This window comes from Ostrea edulis, chromosome 3 (assembly GCF_947568905.1).
Source record: "Ostrea edulis chromosome 3, xbOstEdul1.1, whole genome shotgun sequence".
In the NCBI taxonomy this organism is placed as follows: Eukaryota; Metazoa; Mollusca; class Bivalvia; order Ostreida; family Ostreidae; genus Ostrea; species Ostrea edulis.
Genome location: NC_079166.1, coordinates 96,933,389 through 96,957,767, shown reverse-complemented (window position 1 = coordinate 96,957,767; position 24,379 = coordinate 96,933,389). Strand labels below are relative to the sequence as shown.

Here is a 24,379-nt window from a genome sequence, read left to right as displayed (position 1 = left end):
AACTTCTACATCCAAAGATTTAAGCAGAGACGATTTGATTGGCTAAACCAAAGTTGACACTGACGTGATCCCATGCGGGATGCCTTCAGATCTTTGTGTAGCTCTGACAAAGATTTTATTCTAATCAGATTGGAAAGCCAAGTGTTTCAGCCATATTCATGTATATACATGATTGTAATTAGAATTGTTGGTATGTCCTATACCTTTCACTCACTAAGAATATAATCAGCAATAAATTCTTTAATTGGAGACGACCCAAGAACTTAATACCAATCTGACTGGCATGTCAAGCTGTATTAATCCTTTGCATAGAAATGAGTGCAATATCTAGTCGTTACCAGTTTCAAAAAGTCCCCACCAAGAGAGCGCCGTGCTTTGTTGGTATTTCTGTTTACTATTACATTAGCGCTGGCAGGCTGGAGTTGTACCAGCTTCACGGGCATTACCCTTCTGATAGGTACTAACAGTGGATCATCTGGTCGAACCCTCTTCACATCAGTATTTTCTTTTAATGGACTCCTTATTTCTCTCTTTTCAATGAATCCTTTAGAGGGGGAAGGCACACAAACACTAAACCTATGAGATTGAAGGTGCATAATAAGATCAAGGGTTTTGTTTTTATTATCAAATCCGTGCACACGTTGAAACAAATGAAATATCTGTTTGGCAATAATATGTTGAACAAAATCTGCATGGAAGTGACACCCCCCCCCCCCCCCCCTCTCTTTCAACACACTCATTTACTTAAGACTTTGATACTTGTAGATTTAATATCGATTAAATATGGTTATAAACGTATTTGAACCTAGTGAGTTATATTCTATCAACGAGTTTGCCGGGGGTATTTATCGACTTTCTAAAGTGAGCAGACTGTGGAGCGTGAGATGAACAGATGCCGTGCGGTATTTTATTTGAATTTCCTCTTAGTTGTTACCTCCTTTTCCAGTTTTAATACTCTTTCGGTACTTCTGAAACACTTGCCACACACCTGTGTCATTTGGATACACCACACCATCCGAAATTTCGTACACATCTGTCAAAACTTTCATTCGGTTCTTGGGCGGAGTTTCTTTGTCCAGGTATTTGTTGATTTTAATGCTGCCATCAGTGTCTACAGATTTGCTCACAAATGAAAACCCACAGATAAGACAAATGTTCCCCAGAGGATAGACTTCTCATGGGGTAGTCCGAGTAGTCGAATACTCCCAGTCCCATGTGTTCCAAATGGTGCTGCCATTTTTTTTTTCATTTGGAAGTTTCGAGGCTTACTCTCATTAACTTCTACATCCAAAGATTTAAGTAGTGACGATTTCATTGGCTAAACCAAAGTTGACACTGACGTGACCCCATACGGATTGTCTTCAGCATGTCGGATGTGACCAGGGGATGCTTACTCCTCCTAGGCACCTGATCCTGGTGTGTCCAGGGGTCCGTGTTAATCAACTATCTATTTTGTATTGCTTATAGGAGTTATGAGATTGATCACTGTTCGTTATCTTCACCTTTCATCTTTGTGTAGCGACATAACAATAACGGAGCGGATCAAAGATCTTATTTTGATCAGCTTGGAAAGCCTCCGAAGTGCAACATGCAGGAGGCTGAAAAAATAAAAGTGAATGCAAATGATACTAAAATGATGGATTTTATTTGCAGCATTATTTTCAACACAAGGAGAGTTTTTACCTTTTTTCAGAGGAACAAGAGCAAACTTAGCTGCAATAATGTAGCCCTCTCTGATTTTTTTTTTTTTTTTTTTTTTTTTTTTTTTTTTTTTTTTTAGGGAGAGGGCTACAACTCCTTAGGATCTCCGTAATGGTGCAAATGCGGGAGTGATTCACTCCCGCAACATTTGCGCTCATTCTAAACATTTCCTGACTTTCTTTACGTAAATAAAATGATATTCTATGTTTCTTAGTCATTATATAAATTTACAACCTGCAACTTTAGATTTGTGAGGCTCTGTTCTACCGTTTTCAACAATTTCGATAAATTCCAATTTCTCGATTCATATTTGTGCGCCATGTTTGATGTACTGAAGTTTCAACTTCCGGTTGTCAAATCATTTGCATATGCCATATAAGGTAGTATTTACATCAATGGACAAGTATGGAGGCGAAAGCTATTTCGTCGGTATTGAAAAGGTTTGAATTTAATATCAAGTTTAAAACCGAACAGCAGAGTGTAAATTCTTTCTGCAACAATATGATTTTCCTTTCTTTGTCGAAGTGGCTCGAGTAACTACATTTTCGCGCTGATTGTCAATGATTAGGCTTTTCATTAGATCCACCTACGAGATCTCGCGATAACAAGCATGGCGGAGCAGACGAAGAATTTTGCATGCTGTACATTATATTTAATGAAAAACACCTTTATTAGACATGCCCAAGCACAAAGTTGGTACTCCTTTTGGTGTAAACAACATTTGGGAGTAATACACAGAGTTTATTATCGGTTATTCATAAAATTATTTTGCACCATTACGGAGATCCTATGGAATTGTAGCCCTATCCCGAAAACGTCAGAATTAAAAAAAAAATTGGATAGGGCTACATTATTGCAGCTAGAGCAAACTACACTCATCCAATACATACAGTAATGCAGAAGAAATTGAAGGAAGAATTATTTGAATAACCCATTCCTTAATCTGACTTATCGGTACAGAAGATGGTTTTCTACTGCTACAATTGTGCCACCTTAACTGTATATATAATACACAGAGGATAGTCACTATACATACACAGCCACCTTAACTGTACATATAATACACAGATGATAGTCACTGTACATGCACAGCCACCTTAACTGTATCTATAATACACAGAGGATAGTCACTATACATACACAGCCACCTTAACTGTATATATAATACATATAACATAGTCACTATACACAGCCACCTTAACTATATATATAATACATAGAGGATAGTCACTTTACATACACAGCCACCTAACTGTACATATAATACAGAGAGAATAGTCACTATATATACACAACCACCTTAACTGTATATATAATACACAGAGGATAGTCACTATACATACACAACCACCTTAACTGTATATATAATACACAGAGGATAGTCACTATATATACACAACCATCTTAACTGTATATATAATACACAGAGGATAATCACTGTACATACACAGCCACCTTAACTCTATAGATGATACACAAAGGATAGTCATTTTACATACACAACCACCTTAACTGTATATATAATACACAGAGGATAGTCACTATATATACACAACCACCTTAACTGTATATATAATACACAGAGAATAGTCACTATATATACACAACCACCTTAACTGTATATATAATACATATAGGATAGTCACTGTACATACACAGCCACCTTAACTGTATATATAATACACAGAGGATAATCATTGGACATACTAAGTCTTAGTCACTTTAACTGTTTATATAATGCATCGAGGATAATAACTGTACATACGCAACCACCTTAACTGTATATATAATACACATAGGATCCCCATTGTGCACAGCCATCTAAACTATATATATAATACACAGAGAATCCCCATTGTACATACACAGCCACCTTAACTATATATATAATACACAGAGGATAACGACTTTACATACACAGCCACCTTAACTGTATATATAATACACAGAGGATAATCGTTGTACACACACAGCCACAAAACTGTATATATAATACACAGAGGATAATCACTGTACATACACAACCACCTTAACTGTATATATAATACACAGAGTATAATCACTGTACATACACAGCCACCTTAACTGTACATATAATACACAGAGGATAATCGCTGTACACACACAACCACCTTAACTGTATGTACAATACACAGAGAATATCCATTGTACACTCTTTTTAAAAATTGTCTTTGTCCTTGAAGATACACAAACTAGATGTTTTCACTCCTGGCAGGACTAGCTGTCACCTACACGTCAAGGGGTGGTCAATGGCAGCAAATGTTACAGGACTGTCACCTACAAGTCCAAGGGTGGTCAACAGCACCAAATGTAACAGGACTGTCTACACGTCCATGGGTGGTCAACGGCACCAAATGCAACAGGACTGTCACCTACACGTCCAGGGGTGGTCAACAGCACCAAATGTAACATGACTGTCTACATGTCCAGGGGTGGTCAACAGCACCAAATGTAACAGGACTGTCACCTACAAGTCCAAGGGTGGTCAATGGCACCAAATGTAATAGGAAGAAAATGCAATGGACCAGACTGGGATTAAAACACAGGCTCCCTGAATCTCTAATCAGGTTCTCTACCAACTGGGCTTCTGGCCGTTCCAGCCTGACTGACCGCTACACACCCATGTAACTTTGACCTTAAAAACAATTAAGTTTCTTTGTCTAATCATTTGGAACATGTATCAGCAAAGATTTTGTCTGACCCGTGCAGATTGCTAAGAGATGGATGAAAGCACAAACAGACACACACAATGCTATATACCATAATACTATAGGTCTATAATGGGGGCATATAAAAATGGAAATTTCTGCCAAATCAGCAACTGCAGCAGGATTCGTATACACACAAGTGATATTCTTAGTGCTGTAAATGTGTGCGTGTTATCTGAATGTAAAACAGTCATCTTATCAAGTCTGTAGATTCGTCTGCTTGTATTTTGCTCCATCAATGCAAAAAAATACTTGTGGTGGTTAAATATCATTTTAGGAGATTTCCAGGGAAGGAGATTTGTACCAAATATTTTGCTCACCAGCGCCTTTTGGTTTAGTCATATACATATATTGGAAGTGTGCATCCTTTATTTTGCATCCGTCAGGAAACAGGAGGCTCTAAGAGCCTGACCAGTCAGTCAATACAACTCAGAGCCCGACCAGTAACTGTCACCAGTCAGTCAATACAACTCAGAGCCTGACCAGTAACTGTCACCAGTCAGTCAATACAACTCAGAGCCTGACCAGTAACTGTGACCTGTCAGTCAATACAACTCAGAGCCCGACCAGTAACTGTCACCAGTCAGTCAATACAACTCAGGGCCTGACCAGTAACTGTGACCTGTCAGTCAATACAACTCAGAGCCTGACCAGTAATTGTGACCAGTCAGTCAATACAACTCAGAGCCTGACCAGCAACTGTGACCAGTCAGTCAATACAACTCAGAGCCTGACCAGTAACTGTCACCAGTCAGTCAATACAACTCAGGGTTAAATACCAGTAACTGTCACCAGTCAGTCAATACAACTCAGAGCCTGACCAGTAACTGTCACCAATCAGTCAATACAACTCAGAGCCTGACCAGTAACTGTCACCAGTCAGTCAATACAACTCAGGGTTAAATACCAGTAACTGTCACCAGTCAGTCAATACAACTCAGAGCCTGACCAGTCAGTCAATACAACTCAGAGCCTGACCAGTAACTGTCACCAGTCAGTCAATACAACTCAGAGCCTGACCAGTAATTGTGACCAGTCAGTCAATACAACTCAGAGCCTGACCAGTCAGTCAATACAACTCAGAGCCTGACCAGTAACTGTCACCAGTCAGTCAATACAACTCAGGGTTAAATACCAGTAACTGTCACCAGTCAGTCAATACAACTCAGAGCCTGACCAGTCAGTCAATACAACTCAGAGCCTGACCAGTAACTGTCACCAGTCAGTCAATACAACTCAGAGCCTGACCAGTAATTGTGACCAGTCAGTCAATACAACTCAGAGCCTGACCAGTCAGTCAATACAACTCAGAGCCTGACCAGTAACTGTCACCAGTCAGTCAATACAACTCAGAGCCTGACCAGTAACTGTCACCAGTCAGTCAATACAACTCAGAGCCTGACCAGTAACTGACCAGTCAGTCAATACAACTCAGAGCCTGACCAGTCAGTCAATACAACTCAGAGCCTGACCAGTAACTGTCACCAGTCAGTCAATACAACTCAGAGGCTGACCAGTAACTGTCACCAGTCAGTCAATACAACTCAGAGCCTGACCAGTAACTGTCACCAGTCAGTCAATACAACTCAGAGCCTGACCAGTAACTGTCACCAGTCAGTCAATACAACTCAGAGCCTGACCAGTAACTGTCACCAGTCAGTCAATACAACTCAGAGGCTGACCAGTAACTGTCACCAGTCAGTCAATACAACTCAGAGCCTGACCAGTAACTGTCACCAGTCAGTCAATACAACTCGGAGCCTGACCAGTAACTGTGACTAGTCAGTCAATACAACTCAGAGCCTGACCAGTAACTGTCACCAGTCAGTCAATACAACTCAGAGCCTGACCAGTAACTGTCACCAGTCAGTCAATACAACTCAGAGCCTGACCAGTAACTGTGACCTGTCAGTCAATACAACTCAGAGCCTGACCAGTAACTGTCACCAGTCAGTCAATACAACTCAGGGTTAAATACCATGGTTATGCCTCAAATAGCAGTGAGTACTGTGTATGATGTTAGATTAAGGAGGACTAACACTAAGCTAGCGAGTATGTACAATAACATTTTAAAATTGAAAACTTTCAAATTTACTTTATCTAGTCAAAAAATGCAGTTTTAGTAGAAAGCAATTATCTTAAAAAATTTAATACCTGCTGGACTTGAACAAAAAATATACATTTCAGCAGTCAACATGATAACCTACTGAGTTAGGGAATTAAATTGAAAAGGAATATACTAATATTGGTGACATTTATATTTCCATTCATGTTTTATAAGGAAGTCAGCCATTATGATGGTGTAGCATTAACCTCCTTAAACACAGATCGTACCATCATTTGAAGGGAATTTTCTGGTGATATTAGTTAAAAATATGATAATCTATTAAAAAAAATTGTGAAACTCTTATGTGCAGCAATTAACAAGTAATATACGCTCTGTACATGAATCCATTCATCAATACATGTACATCTGAATCCATTCATCAATACACATACATCTGCATCCATTCATCAATACACATACACCTGAATCCATTCATCAATACACATACACCTGAATCCATTCATCAATACACATGAATCCATTCATCAATACACATACACCTGAATCCATTCATCAATACACATGAATCCATTCATCAATACACATACACCTGAATCCATTCATCAATACACCTGAATCCATTCATCAATACACATACACCTGAATCCATTCATCAATACACGTACACCTGAATCCATTCATCAATACATGTACACCTGAATCCATTCATCAATACACGCACCCCTGAATCCATTCATCAATACACGTACAACTTGGGCAAGCAGTACAAGTGTTTTAATTCATAAAACAAATATACATACCATTCAATGGTAATACTATGTAGTCTTTAACCATACAATATATCAAAATAGAATAAATCAAATAAAGTCAACAAATGCCCACACTTTATTACTCATCTGCAAATCCCTCCTCCCACAAATACACGAACCTCCCACAAATACACGGAATTCAGTGCCTGGTGTATACAAAGTAACAAATCCCTCCTCCCACAAATACACCAACCTCTAATTACATAATAAGACAGCACATTATGCTACAGATGTGTAGAAGAACATATGTTACAGAAGCGTACATGAATTCAGCGTCTGGTGTATACAAAGTAATAAATATTTCATTTAAAAGTCGTAATAAGAAAAGAAAACAATTCTCAGACATTTTCATCACAAGCAAGACAATAGCATGTAAGCCTACAATATAAATAGCATAATTTAATACCTCAGTCATGTAAATGTGCTTCCAATACTTTTTTTTTTACAAATATGAATTTTCTGTAGTTTTAAATTAAATCACACAACAAACAAAACAACCTGTAACACATTTACTCCGGCCTCTAAACGAGAAATATCCAGAAACAGGAAGTGAATATATTGATGGGTGCAAGTCATGGTATTTGAGATATCGACGTTCGAGATACTGAAGTTCAACTGTATCTTATTGATACACCCCAGAGACACAGAGGTTTAAGTTTATTCACAATGACAACAGCACTGTGGATCAAATAAAAGATTACAGTCAAAAGTATATCACACCTTTCATCATAAAGAGCGTGATACTCTAGTCAAAAATCATGCAAAATATACAGTCACCAATCAAAACCCAGTTACACAAAACCTGATTAAATTCAACTGACAGTTGAAAGTAAAGCTATATAATTGTAAGAAATACAGTATAATAGTTAATTGCCCATCTATAAAAATTTAACCAGTAACTTTTGTGAAATTATTGAATTTCTACAGATATAGGTAGGCTTCACTATACATAAGCACTTTGTTTAGTATCATGACATGTAATCACACCAGCTGTAAAAAAGAAAGGGCACCAAAATATCCCCTTGTCTGATGCCAATAAAGTGGTAAAGGTTTACATACCATATATATTCATATAGAAATACAATGGTTACTTAATTAATTTCCGTGCATTTTCATTGTACATTCTTAAAACGTCAATCTTACGAGACAAATTCAGATCACACCTATTAATTTTTAACGGAGGTGTGTCACAGAAGAGAGGATGCATTACACTACTGGGGATATATAATTCTAAATGTCAAGTTGATTCTGGGACCTTTATCATGGTATTCACGCGGTACTCGATGCTGAAAATACAAAGCAATATCAATGAGATTTGGCATTTATATTTGCAAATAAAAGATTAAGTTCACAAGTTACACTTTAATGACACATGAGAAAAAACAAGAGGCCTTTGGGCCACATCACTCACCTGAGTTACCTTGGCCCATATTTAAAGATTTTCCCTATATATATTTGATCCCCTATTGTGGCCCCATCCCACCCCCAGGGGCCATGCTTTTTACAAACTTGAATCCACACTATGTCAGGAAGCTGCCATGTAAATTTGAACTTGTCTGGCCCAGTGGTTCTTGAGTAAACGATTTTTAAATGACCCCACCTTATTTTGAATTTTTGTGATTATCGCCCCTTCAAATGGGGTATAGCCCTTGAATCCCCCTCACCTAAGAATGATTCGTGTCAAGTTTGGTTGAAATTGACCAGGTGGTTCTGAGGGAAATGAAAATGTGAAAAGTTTATGACAACAACGACGGCGGCGCCAATGACAGGCAATGGAAAATTTTGATCAGAAAAGCTCACTTGAGCCTTCGGCTGAGGTGAGCTAAGAATTACAATGTAAGACTGATCACATCAATTTAGACATTTACCTGCCAATCTGTCTGTGAGGCTCCCTCCATTATCAGAAGTGACCCATGCATCAGAGGAACTTTTATATGTTCCATGTATGTGTAATCACCATTCTCCTCCTGCAAATTATGCGATTACACGTACTGTACAAATAAATTACACAAACTGTACAAATAAATTACACAAACTGTACAGATGTATTACACACACTAATGTATTACACGTACTGTACAAATAAATCACACAAACTGTACAAACGTATTGCACATACAAATAAATTACACATACTTTACAATGTAAGAAAGCAGAAGTGAGCAAGCTCACATAACCCCACGCTCCAACATTGCTTGACAATGCCTCACAAAATGAATGGTAATGCTATGCATTACTGCAAGAAGAGGACAGACGGGCTTGGAATTCTAAGTTTAAAAGGGGCATAACTCCAAGAAAAATTATTGAATCAGAATTTCCTCGAAATATGCACATCTATACAATGTGTCCTATTTAACTACAAAGTTTCACGAAATTCTGTTGAGTGGTCTCTGAGGAGTTGAGCTGACAAAAAAGGACTGACAGACGAGTCAAAAACATTATATCCTCTGCAACTTTGTTGCGTGGGGTATAAATATTGTAGCGGTCAGCCGGGTTCGATCGCTGGTGACCAGTTAGCTCAGTTGGTAGAGCACGACTAAAGATTCGGGGGCCCGGGTTCGAATCCCGGTCTGGTCTGTTGCATTTTCTCTCTACCTGTTACATTTGATCCTGGTCACGGCACCAAAAATGTAATGGGAACCATTTTGACTATGGCAGCAAAGTGTACCAAGTCTGCCCAAAATATGCAGTATTATACTATAATAAATTAACTGTTAAAATTTCAAACTGCCTTTCTATTTCAAGGTGTTGATCATAATCTGGGAGTCTCAGTACCTGGTTTGAATAAAACAGGACCAGTCATTGTACATTTGCATATTTAGTGGGCTGGGTCTGTTCCTTAGTATTACGTCATAAAGTTTAAAGTAATTTTACCATTCATTTATACTTTGGGCAGACTTGGTACACTTTTTTGGCCATAGTAAAAATGGTTCCCATTACAATATATTACAACATACTGGTACTGTACAAATATATTACACATACTGTAATAATCTATTACAGAATTAATATAATGAGGCTCCTATTTCATGGATAACTCCTAACACAAATCTGTAAACTTGATGAACAACAATTTACAAAGTTCTTAAATGTATTGCAATTTAGACCTCCATCTTACTGTCAAATATCATCGATATTATATACCATGAAAATTATTTCAAAAATTTTATTGAAAAAAAGTTTCGGGGCTGATGTAAACAGTAAATTATCTGCAATATAATCTGGTCTGATTCTGGGGCTGATGTAACAGTAAATTATCTATAATTTGGTCTGATTATGGGGAATTTAGCGAATAATTTGGCTGATTCTGGGGGGGGGGGGGGGGGGTGTAACAGTGAATTAGTTGTACTATAATTTGGTCTGATTTAAAACAAATACATGATGAACTCTTACAGGAGGAGGTTTTTTTCTGAGTTCAAAGTTCCTCGTATCTCCAAAAGACAGCGATGCGATTGTTGGTTCTGGTCCAAGAGAAAGTTCATCATCTGAATGCCAGGCCACAGAGTCATGCCCATCACGATAAAGGTTTGCAAGCATTGAATTGAAGTGGATTCCCGTTACTTCTTCCAGACGATCCTTAAGCATGGTCAGGGTGGGGTGCCACTGTAGAACGATGAAAACAATGACATGATTGTGACACACGTACAGCTGGTGAAAATTTCCTGGATCCTCCACATTAGATGTTGGATCTCAACACACTGTATAAGACTCTGAAAGTCTTTATAATAATTCATAGTTTTGCCATTTTATTGTTCCCAACTCTCATGTAAAGGTAAGGACCTATTAGAATAAGCGTTGTTCCAATGATCGATTATAATAAAAAATTGATCGATTATTTTATTCCTAACAACAATCAATTAATTTTTTTCAATAGTTGATCTTTTGAAATGTGTCTCAGTTTTCTATAATATAATAAAACATCATTAAAACATTTGAAAATCAGGATCATTTAATTGAATACAAATATTTAATATCTTCTGAACTATTTAAGTAACCTAGATTATGTTAAGAAACGGCAACAATTTCACATCAGACACAATATATAAACAAATATTTACAAGTTAATTTGAATAAGAAAGTTGTTAATTATTTATATAATAATTAACATATATATTACAGATAATAAACTGATTAAAATCAATAATCACAACGAAAAGCTTGTCCGATTATTCTTAATTTATTCTATTTTTCATTCATTTCTAACACTAGCATTCATCCTCTCTATCTAGATAACAACCCCCCTTTTGTGTCCGGGGTGTGCACAGTTCATGTTTGAATTCAGATTCTGGTCTGGTGGTTGTAAAACTTTTATTGTACTCATACTCGTCTTCGCTAGCCAAGGGTGACGCTCCATGGTGTTTCTTTTACACGGTGTCTTTTACACGGTGTGTCTTTTACACGGTGTGTCTTTTACACAGTGTCTTTTACACGGTGTTTCTTTGACACGGTGTTTCTTTTATATGGTGTTTCTTTCACACGGTGTTTCTTTTACACCGTGGAGCATCACCCTTGGCTAGCGAAGATGACTCATACTCAAACTAAGCCATGTCTGTTTTGAGAACAACTCTGAGCAAACCCCCAGCATATTCAAACAAGAGGTACTGTGAGCAATGCTCACTAAGAATACCCCCCGCTTACCCCAATCTCCCAAAGGGTGTTGGTAATAGGTATAAACTACCTCTTTTCTGAGTGTAAAAAACAAATGGCATGACAAACCGAACCATATTGCTACTTCGATGTCCAGTGCGCATGACATTTGACCTTTTGACCCCAAAATCGATAGGGAACATCTTCATCCCATGGGTAGTCCATATGTATGATATGGTGCATACCTGTGACAGAACTGTCATGCCACAACTGGAGATTTGAAAATTTTCAGCTGGAGTTTTGGTCTGATAACTGGAGATTTTTTATCGACATTTTTTTTTTACTGTTTTTGTGTGTTCATTGGCTAATGAAATCATGCTACTAGTAGTTTTTTTTTGTGTTACAAGTGTCTGAGTTCATAATCATCAGATCCTTTTTGTGTTGAGAACATTGATAAATCCTTTTTTGTGTTAAGAACATTGATAATTCTTAAGTCAATACCTTAAAAACCACAATTAAATGGAAAAAAAACTTGTTATATTTATATATTTATTACAGAGATAACAAGTTATAACAATTATCACACTAAAATATTTGTATAATCAATACATTACCAATGGCTACGAAGTCTTCCAGAATGCTTAATTCAGAATTACAAGCAAAGTAGAATAAGCTGAACTGATTTATAATAAATACAGGAGGGTTGTTTTGAATGAACAAGTGAAACACAGGGGAAATTTTACTATTCTATTCCTAGTTTGAATTAAAAGGGTAATATGAAACTAGAAAACTGGAATGAAATTTAGTTAGCGTACCAAACAATAACAAATGTTCACTTTCGGTAAGTGCAACACACTTATGGTAAACCAGATGGAATGATTTTATAAAACAAGTTGCAAAGTAACAACAGAAAATGCAAGTCAGCTGATCAAAGTATAAATATATTAAACTTTAATGAATATCCCGGGATAAAAAAAAACCTGAAAAAGAATGGACGGGTAAATATACCGTCAATTTATCTGTATCTCAAATGCTGAGGTGAAATAAACAACAAATACTTATGAAATAAATGGAATTAAACACGAAATTGTGAGGTTTGTTTTGACCGGAAACACTTTCAGTTACACAAATATTGCGAAGCTCGAGCTCGATCGGAAATACGTAATTAAAAAAAAAAAAGACTTTCGATTGTCTCGGGGTTTTTCCTTATCAATATTGAAAAATAGCGCTCAGAAAATTTTTGTTGTTGAAAATTTGAAATGACGGAAGATTTTACATTTTAACGGAAGGAACGGAAGAGGGGCTCAAATTCGGAAGATTTTGTCTTCCAACGGAAGAATCACAGGTCTGATGGTGACTGTAGGTGAAAAGGATGACGCTTTAGAGCCCGGAAACCATATTGCTACTTCAATGTCCAGTGCGCTTGACTTTTGATCTTTTGACCCCAAAATCGATAGGGAACATCTTCATCCCATGGGTAGTCCATATATATGATATGGTGACGGTAGGTGAAAAGGATAATGCTTTAGAGCCCGGAAACCATTGCGTCTACAGACGGACGGACAGACAGACGGACAACCCGATTCCAGTATACCCCCCCCCACAACTTGTTGCGGGGGGGGTATAAAAATCATGTGCATGTACTCCCTTTGAGTTTGAGAATGATTTTATTAAAGTTTTATAACCTTTTGAGTATGAGTACGATTTAGAGCATGGAGTTTGAGTATAAAACGTGCTCAAAAAAGTTTCATAGCCTCCAGGCCAGAACTCTTCGAGTCTAATTTGAAGTTTTCATACCTCTGGACATTCCTGGTGGGTGAGACCGGAGTATGCATACGGATGATCTCCATACCACGCAGTCAGTCTCGGCTGCAAGAAAGATTCCCCCGTCTTTTTGACATCCGTTCTTTGTTTCCATGGTAACTCATGATACAGAATATCGTAAATTGCATTTCCTTCTTCAGGGTCAATAAAGATAGGAAAAAACCTCAGTCTATAAAATCAGACAATGAGAAGTTACTACAACCTGCAAGCTGTGAGACAACTTGTAACTGTGAGATATACCTGATAAATGTGGATTAATTGTCACTGTGTTGTTAATTATGCATCTTTCCTTTGAAACCATAATTATGTATAGGATTAAATATTCAACATATTCAGTATTATCATCGCAATTCACCTTTGAATTAGAACGCTTTGCCCGATATACTATTGCGTTGTGTGACGGCACAATTGAATTTGTTTGTAATACAATTGTGAAATGCAACAGAAAGTCTCATTGGTCCATATATATAAGTCCGCCCAAATTCCCTTATACGGGAGTAGTCAGCATTTGAAAACATGACGGGAAAAAAACTTCAAAGGAAGACAGAGAAAAAGTTGTATTCTTGTGTTGTTGTCTCATAAATTTAATATCAAAAAAATTCCTAACATATTTTCCTACTATACTTGTGTCCAAACATACCTTCAAATATTTATTAAAGCCCCATACGACCCGAAAACTCGATCACAGCTTTTAATGATTTCATTCGTAGACGTAGCCATGTTAGGTAACCAGTCAATTCGAATCCCGGTTCATTTCCATACTGGCACAATAGCGTCTAGATGTGTACTAATACCCCACAAATATTTTAGCTAAATAGTTTAAATAATATACCACTTCAGTCCTATCAAATGATAATTATTCAAATAGCTAAACTCACGGCAATGTGGCTTTCATTAGGCCTAGTCATGGGCGGCCGCGCCGGCCGGCCTCCATCTAATGGGCTTATGTAGCATTTTCATTAATCAAGAGCTTATTTTACCTTTACAAAAACTGGTACAAAAAATGTTTTAATTTCTATTAATTCGTGTTGATAATACATGAAGAGCGAATACATAACTTACAACCAATTTTATGAATAGATACCAATAGTTCGAATTGACCGGCTACCTAACATGGCTACGTCAACAAACGAAATCATTTGAAGCTGCGAGTTTCCGGGTCGTGTGTGGCTTTAATGAATATTTGAAGGTATGTTTGGACACAAGTATATAGTAGGAAAATATGATTTTTTTATATTGAGTTTATGAGACAGCAACACAAGGATACACAAATATCAGGCCTCAACCATCCGCAGCTTTTTGTGACCCATAAATCGAAGGTTTCTATAAGAGGTGGATCTTTTCAGAGAGCTATGTACAGTTCTCCAGCTACACTGAATCCGCTCGAGAAATCGGCCAATGAAAACTCTTGTTGTATTACATCAAACATGTCATTCAAATTGTTCAATCGTCTCATTCAATTGTGTCGTCACACAACGCAATACTATATCGGGTAAAGCGTTCTAATTCAAAGGTGAATTGTGATAATGGGAACAGTAAGGGTGGAGATAATTTACACGAGAATCTTGTAATCGCGTATTTAGTGTAAATGAATTTCCATATTTACAGTAAATAAAATTCATGCCCTTGACAACTAACCTTGACACTCCCGATGGCTCTGAGCTTATGTCATACACTCCAGTCTTACTGAAATAAAATGCATGGAGAATCATTGTCTCTGACTTAAATATGTTTTAATTTTGTCTGCTCTACCAATAGAGTTAATGAAAGGTTTAACTCACTAGCCAGAGCTAGTGTAGGAAGGCCATATATTGTAAACCAACTAAAAGTGTGTGTGAAAGTTTCGTGACATTGGCCAGAACCTCAGCATTGAGAATTATTATATAGTCACTGCATGTACTGTCAATACTGACAGAGATCCCACGTATGTCATGAACCTGTCCTTTATTGTTTCTTGTACATTTAAAATAATCTCAGTCGTGGAAATCCGTCATCATGAAATAGTTCATCACTAACAAATTATGAAATAAAGCTGCCACGAATAAGAGTTGGTTTATCGTGTTTGACATTACGACATTGGAGTGCCAACACCTGTGGGGCAAAGTTCCATAATGGGCAATCACTTTCACCCATCAGAGAGTATACAAGAGTCCCAAGATGGGAGCCAAATGTAAAAGAAACTGTGCCTCTGCTGAGAACTTGGGGTGACAGTTCGGTGCTCTGACAATCAAACTGGAAGGTTAACGAGGAAAGAATCTCCATACTCCTACAATTTACGTAACACAGTAATAAATACTATAGATACTTTAGTAACATACCTAATAGTTTTTTCTGGAGGAATTGCCCTGTTATCCTGTAATTGAAAATTAAAAGAATCATGATAATGCATTAAAAAAAACCCAACAACAACAAATACCAAACACTGCCATCAATATTATGCAATGCAATGTACTAGTACAGTAAAAAGTTAAAGTACTGAATAGGGCCTATAGTGACTAGACCTAACTAAAGATAAACAGGAAATCTTACATATCTGTCTGCCTCCCCAAATAGATAAATAAATATAACAGTGTATAGTGCATGATGATAAAGCACAAACCTCTTCAGGTTTTTCATAAACAAACTTTCGTTGTACCGGTTGATCGACATTTTTCCCCAGCCAGGCCGGTCCCACTGGCGCTTTCGGCTTATCCCTATCAGAACGCACATTTGTGGGCGCCGCCCACCCGCCCTGGACACGCGCTCTACGCTTTTTAGTGCTGTTCGGAGTACTCATGCCATCCTTCTTGTTGACAAACTGATCACCATGATGACGTCACGTATTCATGTATAAACCGAAGTCGTAAACCGACAAATTCCGGGTACGTTGAATCAGTCCACTGTTGTTTGTTGTGATATTTTTCAGCTTAAAATTTCAACACGAATTCTCTCAATTTATTGCTATTATAATCCCAAAGGTAAAAGGTAAGAATCTTAGAATGCCCCGATGCGGAAATAGAAAAAGAGGCAATTGTTTTCGTCCCGAATTTTCTCTGCATAATCTGAGTAAATCACAATAGCATTTTATAATGTTAATTCCCACGTATTTTTATGTGTCTTTATTTCCTTAAGTAAACGTCACTGTTCAGGAGATGACGTCACTGTTCAGGAGATGACGTCACTGTTCAGGAGATGACGTTATTGTTCAGGTGATGAAGGAGAAGACGTATAATGGAAATAGAACCATGCTTCTGTACAGTATATAGTCTGAGTTGATCAACAGGTTGCGAACACTTCCCCTATACAGGGCTTGAAGCTAACTTTTTATGTCACCAGTCCAGCCGGACTGATGGGGTATAATTTCAACCAGTCCGTAGAAAAATTTACCAGTCCAACAAAGTTTTCCAGAAATAATTTAACATATTTAATTTCGTTAATGTTATCAAAATGAAATTTAGCTCAATATGTCTCAGACAATATTGTAACACTTAAATGTGGGATTTATATTTACGAATCAGATTCGTCTAATATCTACAGATCGAAGCATGCCCAATGTGTGTATAAGATTTCATAAGTATATGCTTTAGAAAATTAACCAGTCCCACCGGACTGATTAAAACAAATGTCAGTCAGTCCGTCAGACAGACTGACGGGCATATGTTAATTTCGAGCCCTGCTATAGCGAGATATTCTCACTAAAACGCGATTATCCCTCTCTAGCGAGAATAAATATATCGCGTACAACAGAGAAAAACTCCCGCGGAGTACATCTTTTCGTGATTCACGTGAAAAGAAGAAAAAGTGCTAAAATGTTTGATACTTCTGCAAATATACGAATCAAAACAAAAACACTCATGATGTGTATTGGATTTCAGACTGATGCTTCCCTCTTACGCAGCAACTTTGATATGCAATTTCATTGCTATGTTGTCAATTTCATAGAAACAATTCGCATCATGTGCATGTCGCACTTATTCTGCGTTGCACGGGATTTGCCATTATTTTCAATAAAGACGCCAAAACTCCTGTTTATGGCAATGTTTATTTCTCGCTAAAGAGGGATAATCGCGTTTTAGCGAGAATATCTCGCTATAGGGGAAGTGTTCCCAACCTGATCAAGGTGTACTGGTGGTGTACGTGTTAATCCGAGATTCCTCTTGCTCTTACCCCATCTTCTATATTGTGACGGATTAGTGGTGTGTCAGTTCACAACATAGCAGGCCCCCGATCTCTGTATAGATCCCATCAGACGTCATCCTATAACTGTCTTCATGTCATACCTCAGAACATTTCCCTGAGTTTTTAATTTTCAACTTTCTGTTTTACTTGTAAATGATATGATTTATTGACCAATTATGGACCCTAATTTAAAAAAATAAACATTTATTCGGTATATACATGTATACAAACAAACATACATAAATACCAAGGATAACCATGAAAGCTGGAAAGCTAAAAATTTCGATTTCTAGTCAACTCGTACCCTGACCGACTCGTACCCAGGTCAATTCGTACCCCATAGGTCAACTCGTACACAAAAGGCAAAAGTCATCTCGTACCCAAGAATCTGCCCATAATGCAATATATCTATGCGCATATAAGTGACATATCGCTTAATAGGTACGGGTTGTCATCAATTGAAGAGGAGGAGTCAACTCGTAACCAGATTCTTGGGTACGAGTTGACTTTTACCTTTTGGGTACGAGTTGACCTATTAGGTACGAGTTGACCTGGGTACGAGTCGGTCAGGGTATGAGTTGACTTGACTCCAAAATTTCCAATGGGGTCTTTTCATGCACTGATGTTTGCGCTAGGGGGTCATTTATGTGGGAGGAAACCAGAGTACCTGGAGGAAACCCACGTGTCCGAGTTGGTGACCGCCATACCCCTCTCACATACAACCACTGCCGATCACAGGGATCGAACTTGGGTCACAGCGGTGAGAAGTGAGAGCGCTACCTCTGCGCTGGCCGGACATCGTCAAGGGGCAATAATTACATGAGAGAACATTATGATGAAGTATACCTGTATTAGTGTAGTGGTCAGATTAGTTTGAATACCTGGGATCTGATGAGAGTGGTCAGATTAGTTTGAATACCAGGGATCAGATGAGATAGTTAAGTTGGCAGAGATTCAGTCTGACTGCAAGATAGTCAGGGATCACAAATTTGTCTCTTCAGACCAGATGATGAGATACAAATGAACACCAATACCTCGAATACCAATATCTCGAATACCAATACCTCGAATACCAATATCTCGAAAACCATTATCTCGAAAACCAATACCTTGAATACCAATACCTCGAATACCAATATCTCAAACACCAATATCTCGAATACCAATACCTCGAATACCAATATCTCGAAAACCATTATCTCGAAAACCAATACCTTGAATACCAATATCTCTAAAACCATTATCTCGAAAACCAATACCTCGAATACCAATATCTCGAACACCATTATCTCGAAAACCAATACCTCAAACACCATTATCTTGAAAACCAATATATTCGAACACCATTATCTCGAAAACCGATACCTCAAACACTCTCGAACGAAGGTGATCAATTAGAAACATTAGGCAATATATTTATTGATAATAAATCAATAAAATTCTGTTTTCAAGATGATCACTTGATTGCTGTGACAGAATGGGGGCAGACCAGAGCACACAGCAGCTACCTGCAGGGGCCCCGGGGAGCTCCCTCCGATCGCAGAGGGACGAGGACATCCCATATACATCTTTTGCCATCAGCAAACCCATAGACTCTAGTAAGTACAGGTTACCAAGGTTACCAAGCACCAGTACAAACCCATAGACTCCAGTAAGTACAGGTTACCAAGGTTACCAAGCACCAGTACAAACCTACAGATTCCAGTAAGTACAAGTTACCAAGGTTACCAAGCACTAGTACAAACCCATAGACTCCAGTAAGTACAGGTTACCAAGGTTACCAAGCACCAGTACAAACCTACAGATTCCAGTAAGTACAAGTTACCAAGGTTACTGTAAATTCCTGAATAAACGTGAGGAATTTATTTTTGCGTAATTTCACGAGAAGCATCATTCGCAAATAAGAATGACTCACTTTAATTTTTGTATTGCTGAAAAACATGTAAAGAATCATGATCAACAGAACACTTAGGAATTTATATACGAGTCATTTCACGATATTAAGTAAATCATTATAAGTGTGTTTACTGTAACCATGTTTTACTGTAAGCATGAATTCATTATAAGTGTGTACGATGTAACCATGTTTTACTGTAAGGGTGAATTCATTATAAGTGCGTTCAATACAACCTTTTCTTACTGTAAGGGTGAATTCATTATAAGTGTGTACGATGTAACCATGTTTTACTGTAAATCGATATCTCCCTGGTGCAGTTTTTTTATGCTGCCACTTTTCTCAGTTTGATGGATATACATGCTATATTTGATTAATGGCATTCTTTACATTTCTTCTCTCATTTCTTGGATACATTTTTTCTCTCGTTTCTTGGATACATTTTTTCTCTCGTTTCTTGGATACATTTCATCCCTGTCCTGATTACAGAGGCAGCCTAGCTATGTGTAATATCATTGTAATGTCTGAGGCAGCCTAGCTATGTGTAATATCATTGTAATGTCTGAGCACTTTATCACAGCCGTAGTGTTACATTCTGATGTCCTTTTCCAGATTCTCCAAGACTCTCCCCACGGACTGTCCAATCATCCACCATGAAATCCCGACCCCCAAATCCGAAAGACAGAGAACCCAAGGAGTCAGGGCCACCGAAACATGACATTGTTGTTGTTACTGATGGCAACGTGATCGAGAAAGACCCTGACCCAGAACTAACAAAGATGAACACAATTCCTGTATTTTATCCCATCATGCGTGGTTCACTGAACATTCCAACCAGCTCTCGTGACCTTGACCTTTTAGATAAAATGGGTCACGAACAGTTGCTGTTTTTGTGTGTCAGATACCAGGAACATTTAAAACAATTGGCTGAGTCAGTGGCTTTTGACCAGAATGCATTGTGTGTTAGAATTAAAGAGGTAAGCTGTTCAAGAATCTGGCAACAAGCATTCTCAAACACACAAAATTATAGTAATATTCATTAGAGGTCAAGTCTGGGGCTCTCTCTGATCTGTACTCCGGGGTATTCATAGATTTGTAGAACAGGGACCATTTTCATGGTTGCTTGGTTTCTCGTTTGTTTTACGTTCTGTCGAGAATTTTTCACTCATATTGAGATATCAAAAGCTCTAGGTGAAGTACCACACATTTAGACCTATGTTAGACCTATGCTTAGTTAATGATTTGGTGTAGAGCAGGTGCATGTAAAAAGCATGACTTTACTGTGATGTAGGACAACTGTATCTAAAAAAAAAAAAAAAAGCATGACTTCACTGTGATAGTACTTGTGTTTGTAGATTGACTGTGCAATACAACTGTTACTCGGCGTGATGCAGGACAAACAGAAGAAATATCACAAACACGCTGACCAGTTTCAGCGGATATCGGAGACTCTCTCCATTCTTAATCGGGTCAAGGACAACATGCAGAGTCTGGTCCCCAAGATGGAGCATCTGAACGAGATGTTGCCTGCAGACAGGCGACTGGAGCCGCTGAATCTGAAGAGCCAGTTATTAGAGAGGGATTGTGACGAAGAACTTGGGAACCAGTAAAACTTGGAACCAGTTTAGGAAGTGTGATTTGTCTCGCTTAACTTATATATATAAAAAAGAAAGGAAGTTTAAGTTGTCATTTAATCGCCATTTTTGAAATTGTTTGAATCTTGATGTTATATGAAAGACTTTTACATTTTGAATTTATCAAATTTATGTGAAATTTCTGATTGATGGAAATTGAATTTCATGAGATTGCGAAAATAATGCTATATTAGGTGAATATGTAACATTAAACATGATAGAAAACCATTTTCAGTTAGTGGAAGACTATCCAAATTTTTAACAGCTCAGTGGCATATATATTGAATTTGTGAATTAACTTGTCCATTTTTTTATTCTCATTGTGGGTTGATATGACCACATGACACTAATGCAAATCTCAATGATACTATAGGACAATGACATCAGTGTGACATCATAATACCCAACGACCAATCGTGTTATAGGATAATGACATCATAATACCCAACGACCAATCGTGTCGATATCACAATGCTTTAACTACATTCAGTGAAACAATCCTGGTTATTGCGTGTAACATCCTGTTGCCTTGCAAGCACAGAAAATTTTAGGAGATCTATATAGTATAACATACTATGATATCTGTGAAACATGTTATCAATTTTAAAAATTTGAATAGTTTCCCTGCACTATTCATTATAGTTATTTGTTTTCAGGCGTGTATGTATACATAGCATTTTAGGATTTATTGATGTGTAAATTCTCATTTAGCTTTGTTTTTATCCAATCAAAACAATTGTAATAAATAACATTGGAATTATACTAGGATATCTGTGAAACATGTAAGTATAGGCATGTAATGATTAAGTTTTTGATAATTTAAAACAGAACGGGCCTATAGAAAAATTCTTGTAATTAGTGAACACAAGATTTTCAATAAAGTAACAAGGTTTAACATGAAATGAGTTTAATGCATGATAGAGAAGATGTTTCTTTTCTTTTTTGATTTTTGGGAATGCATGTAGGATATAAATGGACACATTTGATTGAAGGTTTGTAAGGGGTAAGCATTAATTGTACAACATACAAACATTGATTGTAATCTGTAGCCTCGGCATTCACATGTATTTTAATTTTAATTGTCATTCATCTGTCATTAAAGACAGGAATATAAGGTTTGAATGTAGTAGATTGTTGTTCGATACGGAGAATGTAGACATTTTGTTTTTCATCTGATGGGCAGAATAGTCATTTCTCCTGTGCTCCAGTCATTGAATTAGGAACTGAAGTTTGTAGACATTGTTTACTGTAGATGTAGTTCATAAACATTGTAATTGTGTGTGTAATTGTTAAGTGTGTCGGTATGAATGAAAATAAGAAATTTCTTTTGTGATTCTTAAAAATTCAAGAAATATGTGAGTTTTGTGTTCAGTGTTCTCTGTTGTTAACAGAGTAAATACATGTGCTGGTGTTAAAAGGAAAAAGCAGATGTCATTATGAATTAATTGAGTGGTTTAACTTGTATTGTACATGGATTATATTAAACTGATTCTGATTTTGTAACACTGTGTCATTGCCCTGATCACAACACCTGGATTCTGGGAGAGTTGTCTTTCCCTTGTACAGTGTTGCAAGTAAAAAATTAAATGGAAACCAATGTTTAGTAAAAAGTATCTTTTATTAAGAAATGTTTCTGTTAGATTTTAGAACACAAGAAAATCTGCATTTGTAAATAAGATGGAAAAGAAAACAAACAGCGTAGGACACGAGGAGAACCAGTTTTTAGCTGTGTTCCACGGGTAATGAAGGATACCAGTTTATATGTCTGAATAGCTAGGAAAAGTAGGTCTTGATTGTCCCCTTGATTATGACATCACAGAGGAGGCATTTTCGGACTGCTGGTCCGCATTCTCTACAGCAGATGAGATGGCCGCACGGCAGGAAGGCGATTCCCACTTCCTGTGTGAAACACACTTTACACAGCAGAGTGGATGTCAGGGAAGACAACTCTGTCTGTAGTATCTGAACCTCTACAAAAATATCTGTACCATGAACATTAGGTCATAATGATTGTTTTAAAGAAATGCCATAAATGAGTGGAAAGGATAAAAATCCACAGAGGTCCATCAAATCAATACGACAAAATAAAGAAACGCCATAAATGCTTGGAAAGGATAAAAATCCACAGAGGTCCATGGAATCAATACGACAAAATTCATGAAATGTGTTGGAAAATTCATAATTGCAGATCTTAGTATAATTATCTAGAAGCGTGGAAATTTTGTAAATAACTTTTAAATTTTATACAAAGTTAAAAAACTGGAGACCAACACCCTGAGGTTAAAATTTCGGAAGATTCTCACGAGTGGATACCACGTGACATTCAACAGAGTCTGCATCCAAAGTAAAAACTTGAAGATAAAAAACAGATCACCAAATGTGTCTAAAAGTTTGGTGGGAAAATACTAATTACATCAAATACTAATTACATCAAATACTAATTACATCAAATTGAAAATACTAATTACATCAAATACTAATTACATCAAATTGAAAATACTAATTACATGTACATCAAATTGGAAATTAAATAAAATCAAAGCTGCTTGCCATCCTTTTGGCACATGTTTTAAGTAGAACTTTATTATACAATCTTATCAATTGCAAATTCAATTCCTTTTAATCATAATCTTATACCAGTGGAGCTTTGTGATAAGGAATTAGTTGAAACCTTACACCTGTGAAGATTTGTAATGAGGAAGTAGTTGAACCTTATACCTGTGAAGCTTTGTGATGAGGAAGTAGGTAAAATTTTATACCCATGGAGCGTTGTGATGAGGAAGTAGGTAAAATTTTATACCTGTGAAGCTTTGTGATGAGGAAGTAGGTAAAATTTTATACCTGTGAAGCTTTGTGATGAGGAAGTAGGTAAAATTTTATACCTGTGAAGCTTTGTGATGAGGAAGTAGGTAAAATTTTATACCCGTGGAGCTTTGTGATGAGGAAGTAGTTGAACCTTATATCTGTGAAGATTT

General features: G+C 37.2%; 3 protein-coding genes and 1 pseudogene across 14 annotated transcripts in view; 1 reads left to right on the top strand and 3 right to left on the bottom strand.

The window, feature by feature from the left end:
* Positions 1-278: 278 nt before the first annotated feature.
* LOC125674335 (uncharacterized) lies at positions 279-1,368 on the bottom strand (annotated as a pseudogene).
* A 6,000-nt stretch (positions 1,369-7,368) lies between these two features.
* LOC125672974 (alpha-ketoglutarate-dependent dioxygenase alkB homolog 3-like) lies at positions 7,369-16,494 on the bottom strand. The gene is made up of 7 exons (XM_048909186.2): positions 16,318-16,494; positions 16,037-16,071; positions 15,357-15,404; positions 13,692-13,887; positions 10,701-10,910; positions 9,176-9,274; positions 7,369-8,593 (listed from the first exon to the last, which is right to left on the bottom strand). The coding sequence occupies exons 1-7, from the start codon at positions 16,492-16,494 to the stop codon at positions 8,519-8,521; spliced, it is 840 nt and encodes a 279-aa protein (XP_048765143.2). The 3' UTR covers positions 7,369-8,518.
* Positions 11,055-23,032, top strand: LOC125672975 (BLOC-1-related complex subunit 5-like). Of its 7 annotated transcripts, none has more exons than XM_056159622.1 (5): positions 16,485-16,579; positions 16,830-16,906; positions 19,329-19,474; positions 20,383-20,747; positions 21,126-23,032. In XM_056159622.1, exons 3-5 carry the CDS (start codon positions 19,354-19,356, stop codon positions 21,378-21,380), a joined length of 741 nt encoding a protein of 246 aa, XP_056015597.1. In that variant the 5' UTR covers positions 16,485-16,579; positions 16,830-16,906; positions 19,329-19,353; the 3' UTR covers positions 21,381-23,032. The 7 variants fall into 7 exon arrangements, with proteins under 7 accessions (XP_048765149.1, XP_048765145.1, XP_056015597.1 ...); XM_056159623.1 differs by having other exon boundaries at positions 16,523-16,579; positions 16,830-16,950; XM_048909189.2 differs by having other exon boundaries at positions 16,533-16,682; positions 16,830-16,950.
* Positions 23,004-24,379, bottom strand: part of LOC125672973 (uncharacterized) — a 13,711-nt gene continuing 12,335 nt past the window's right edge. For all 6 annotated transcript variants that reach the window (XM_056159618.1, XM_048909181.2, XM_056159620.1 and 3 more), the window contains exon 7: positions 23,004-23,374. In XM_056159618.1, the coding sequence (XP_056015593.1) occupies positions 23,178-23,374 (197 nt within the window). In that variant the 3' untranslated portion in view covers positions 23,004-23,177. The remainder of the gene's footprint in view (positions 23,375-24,379) is intronic.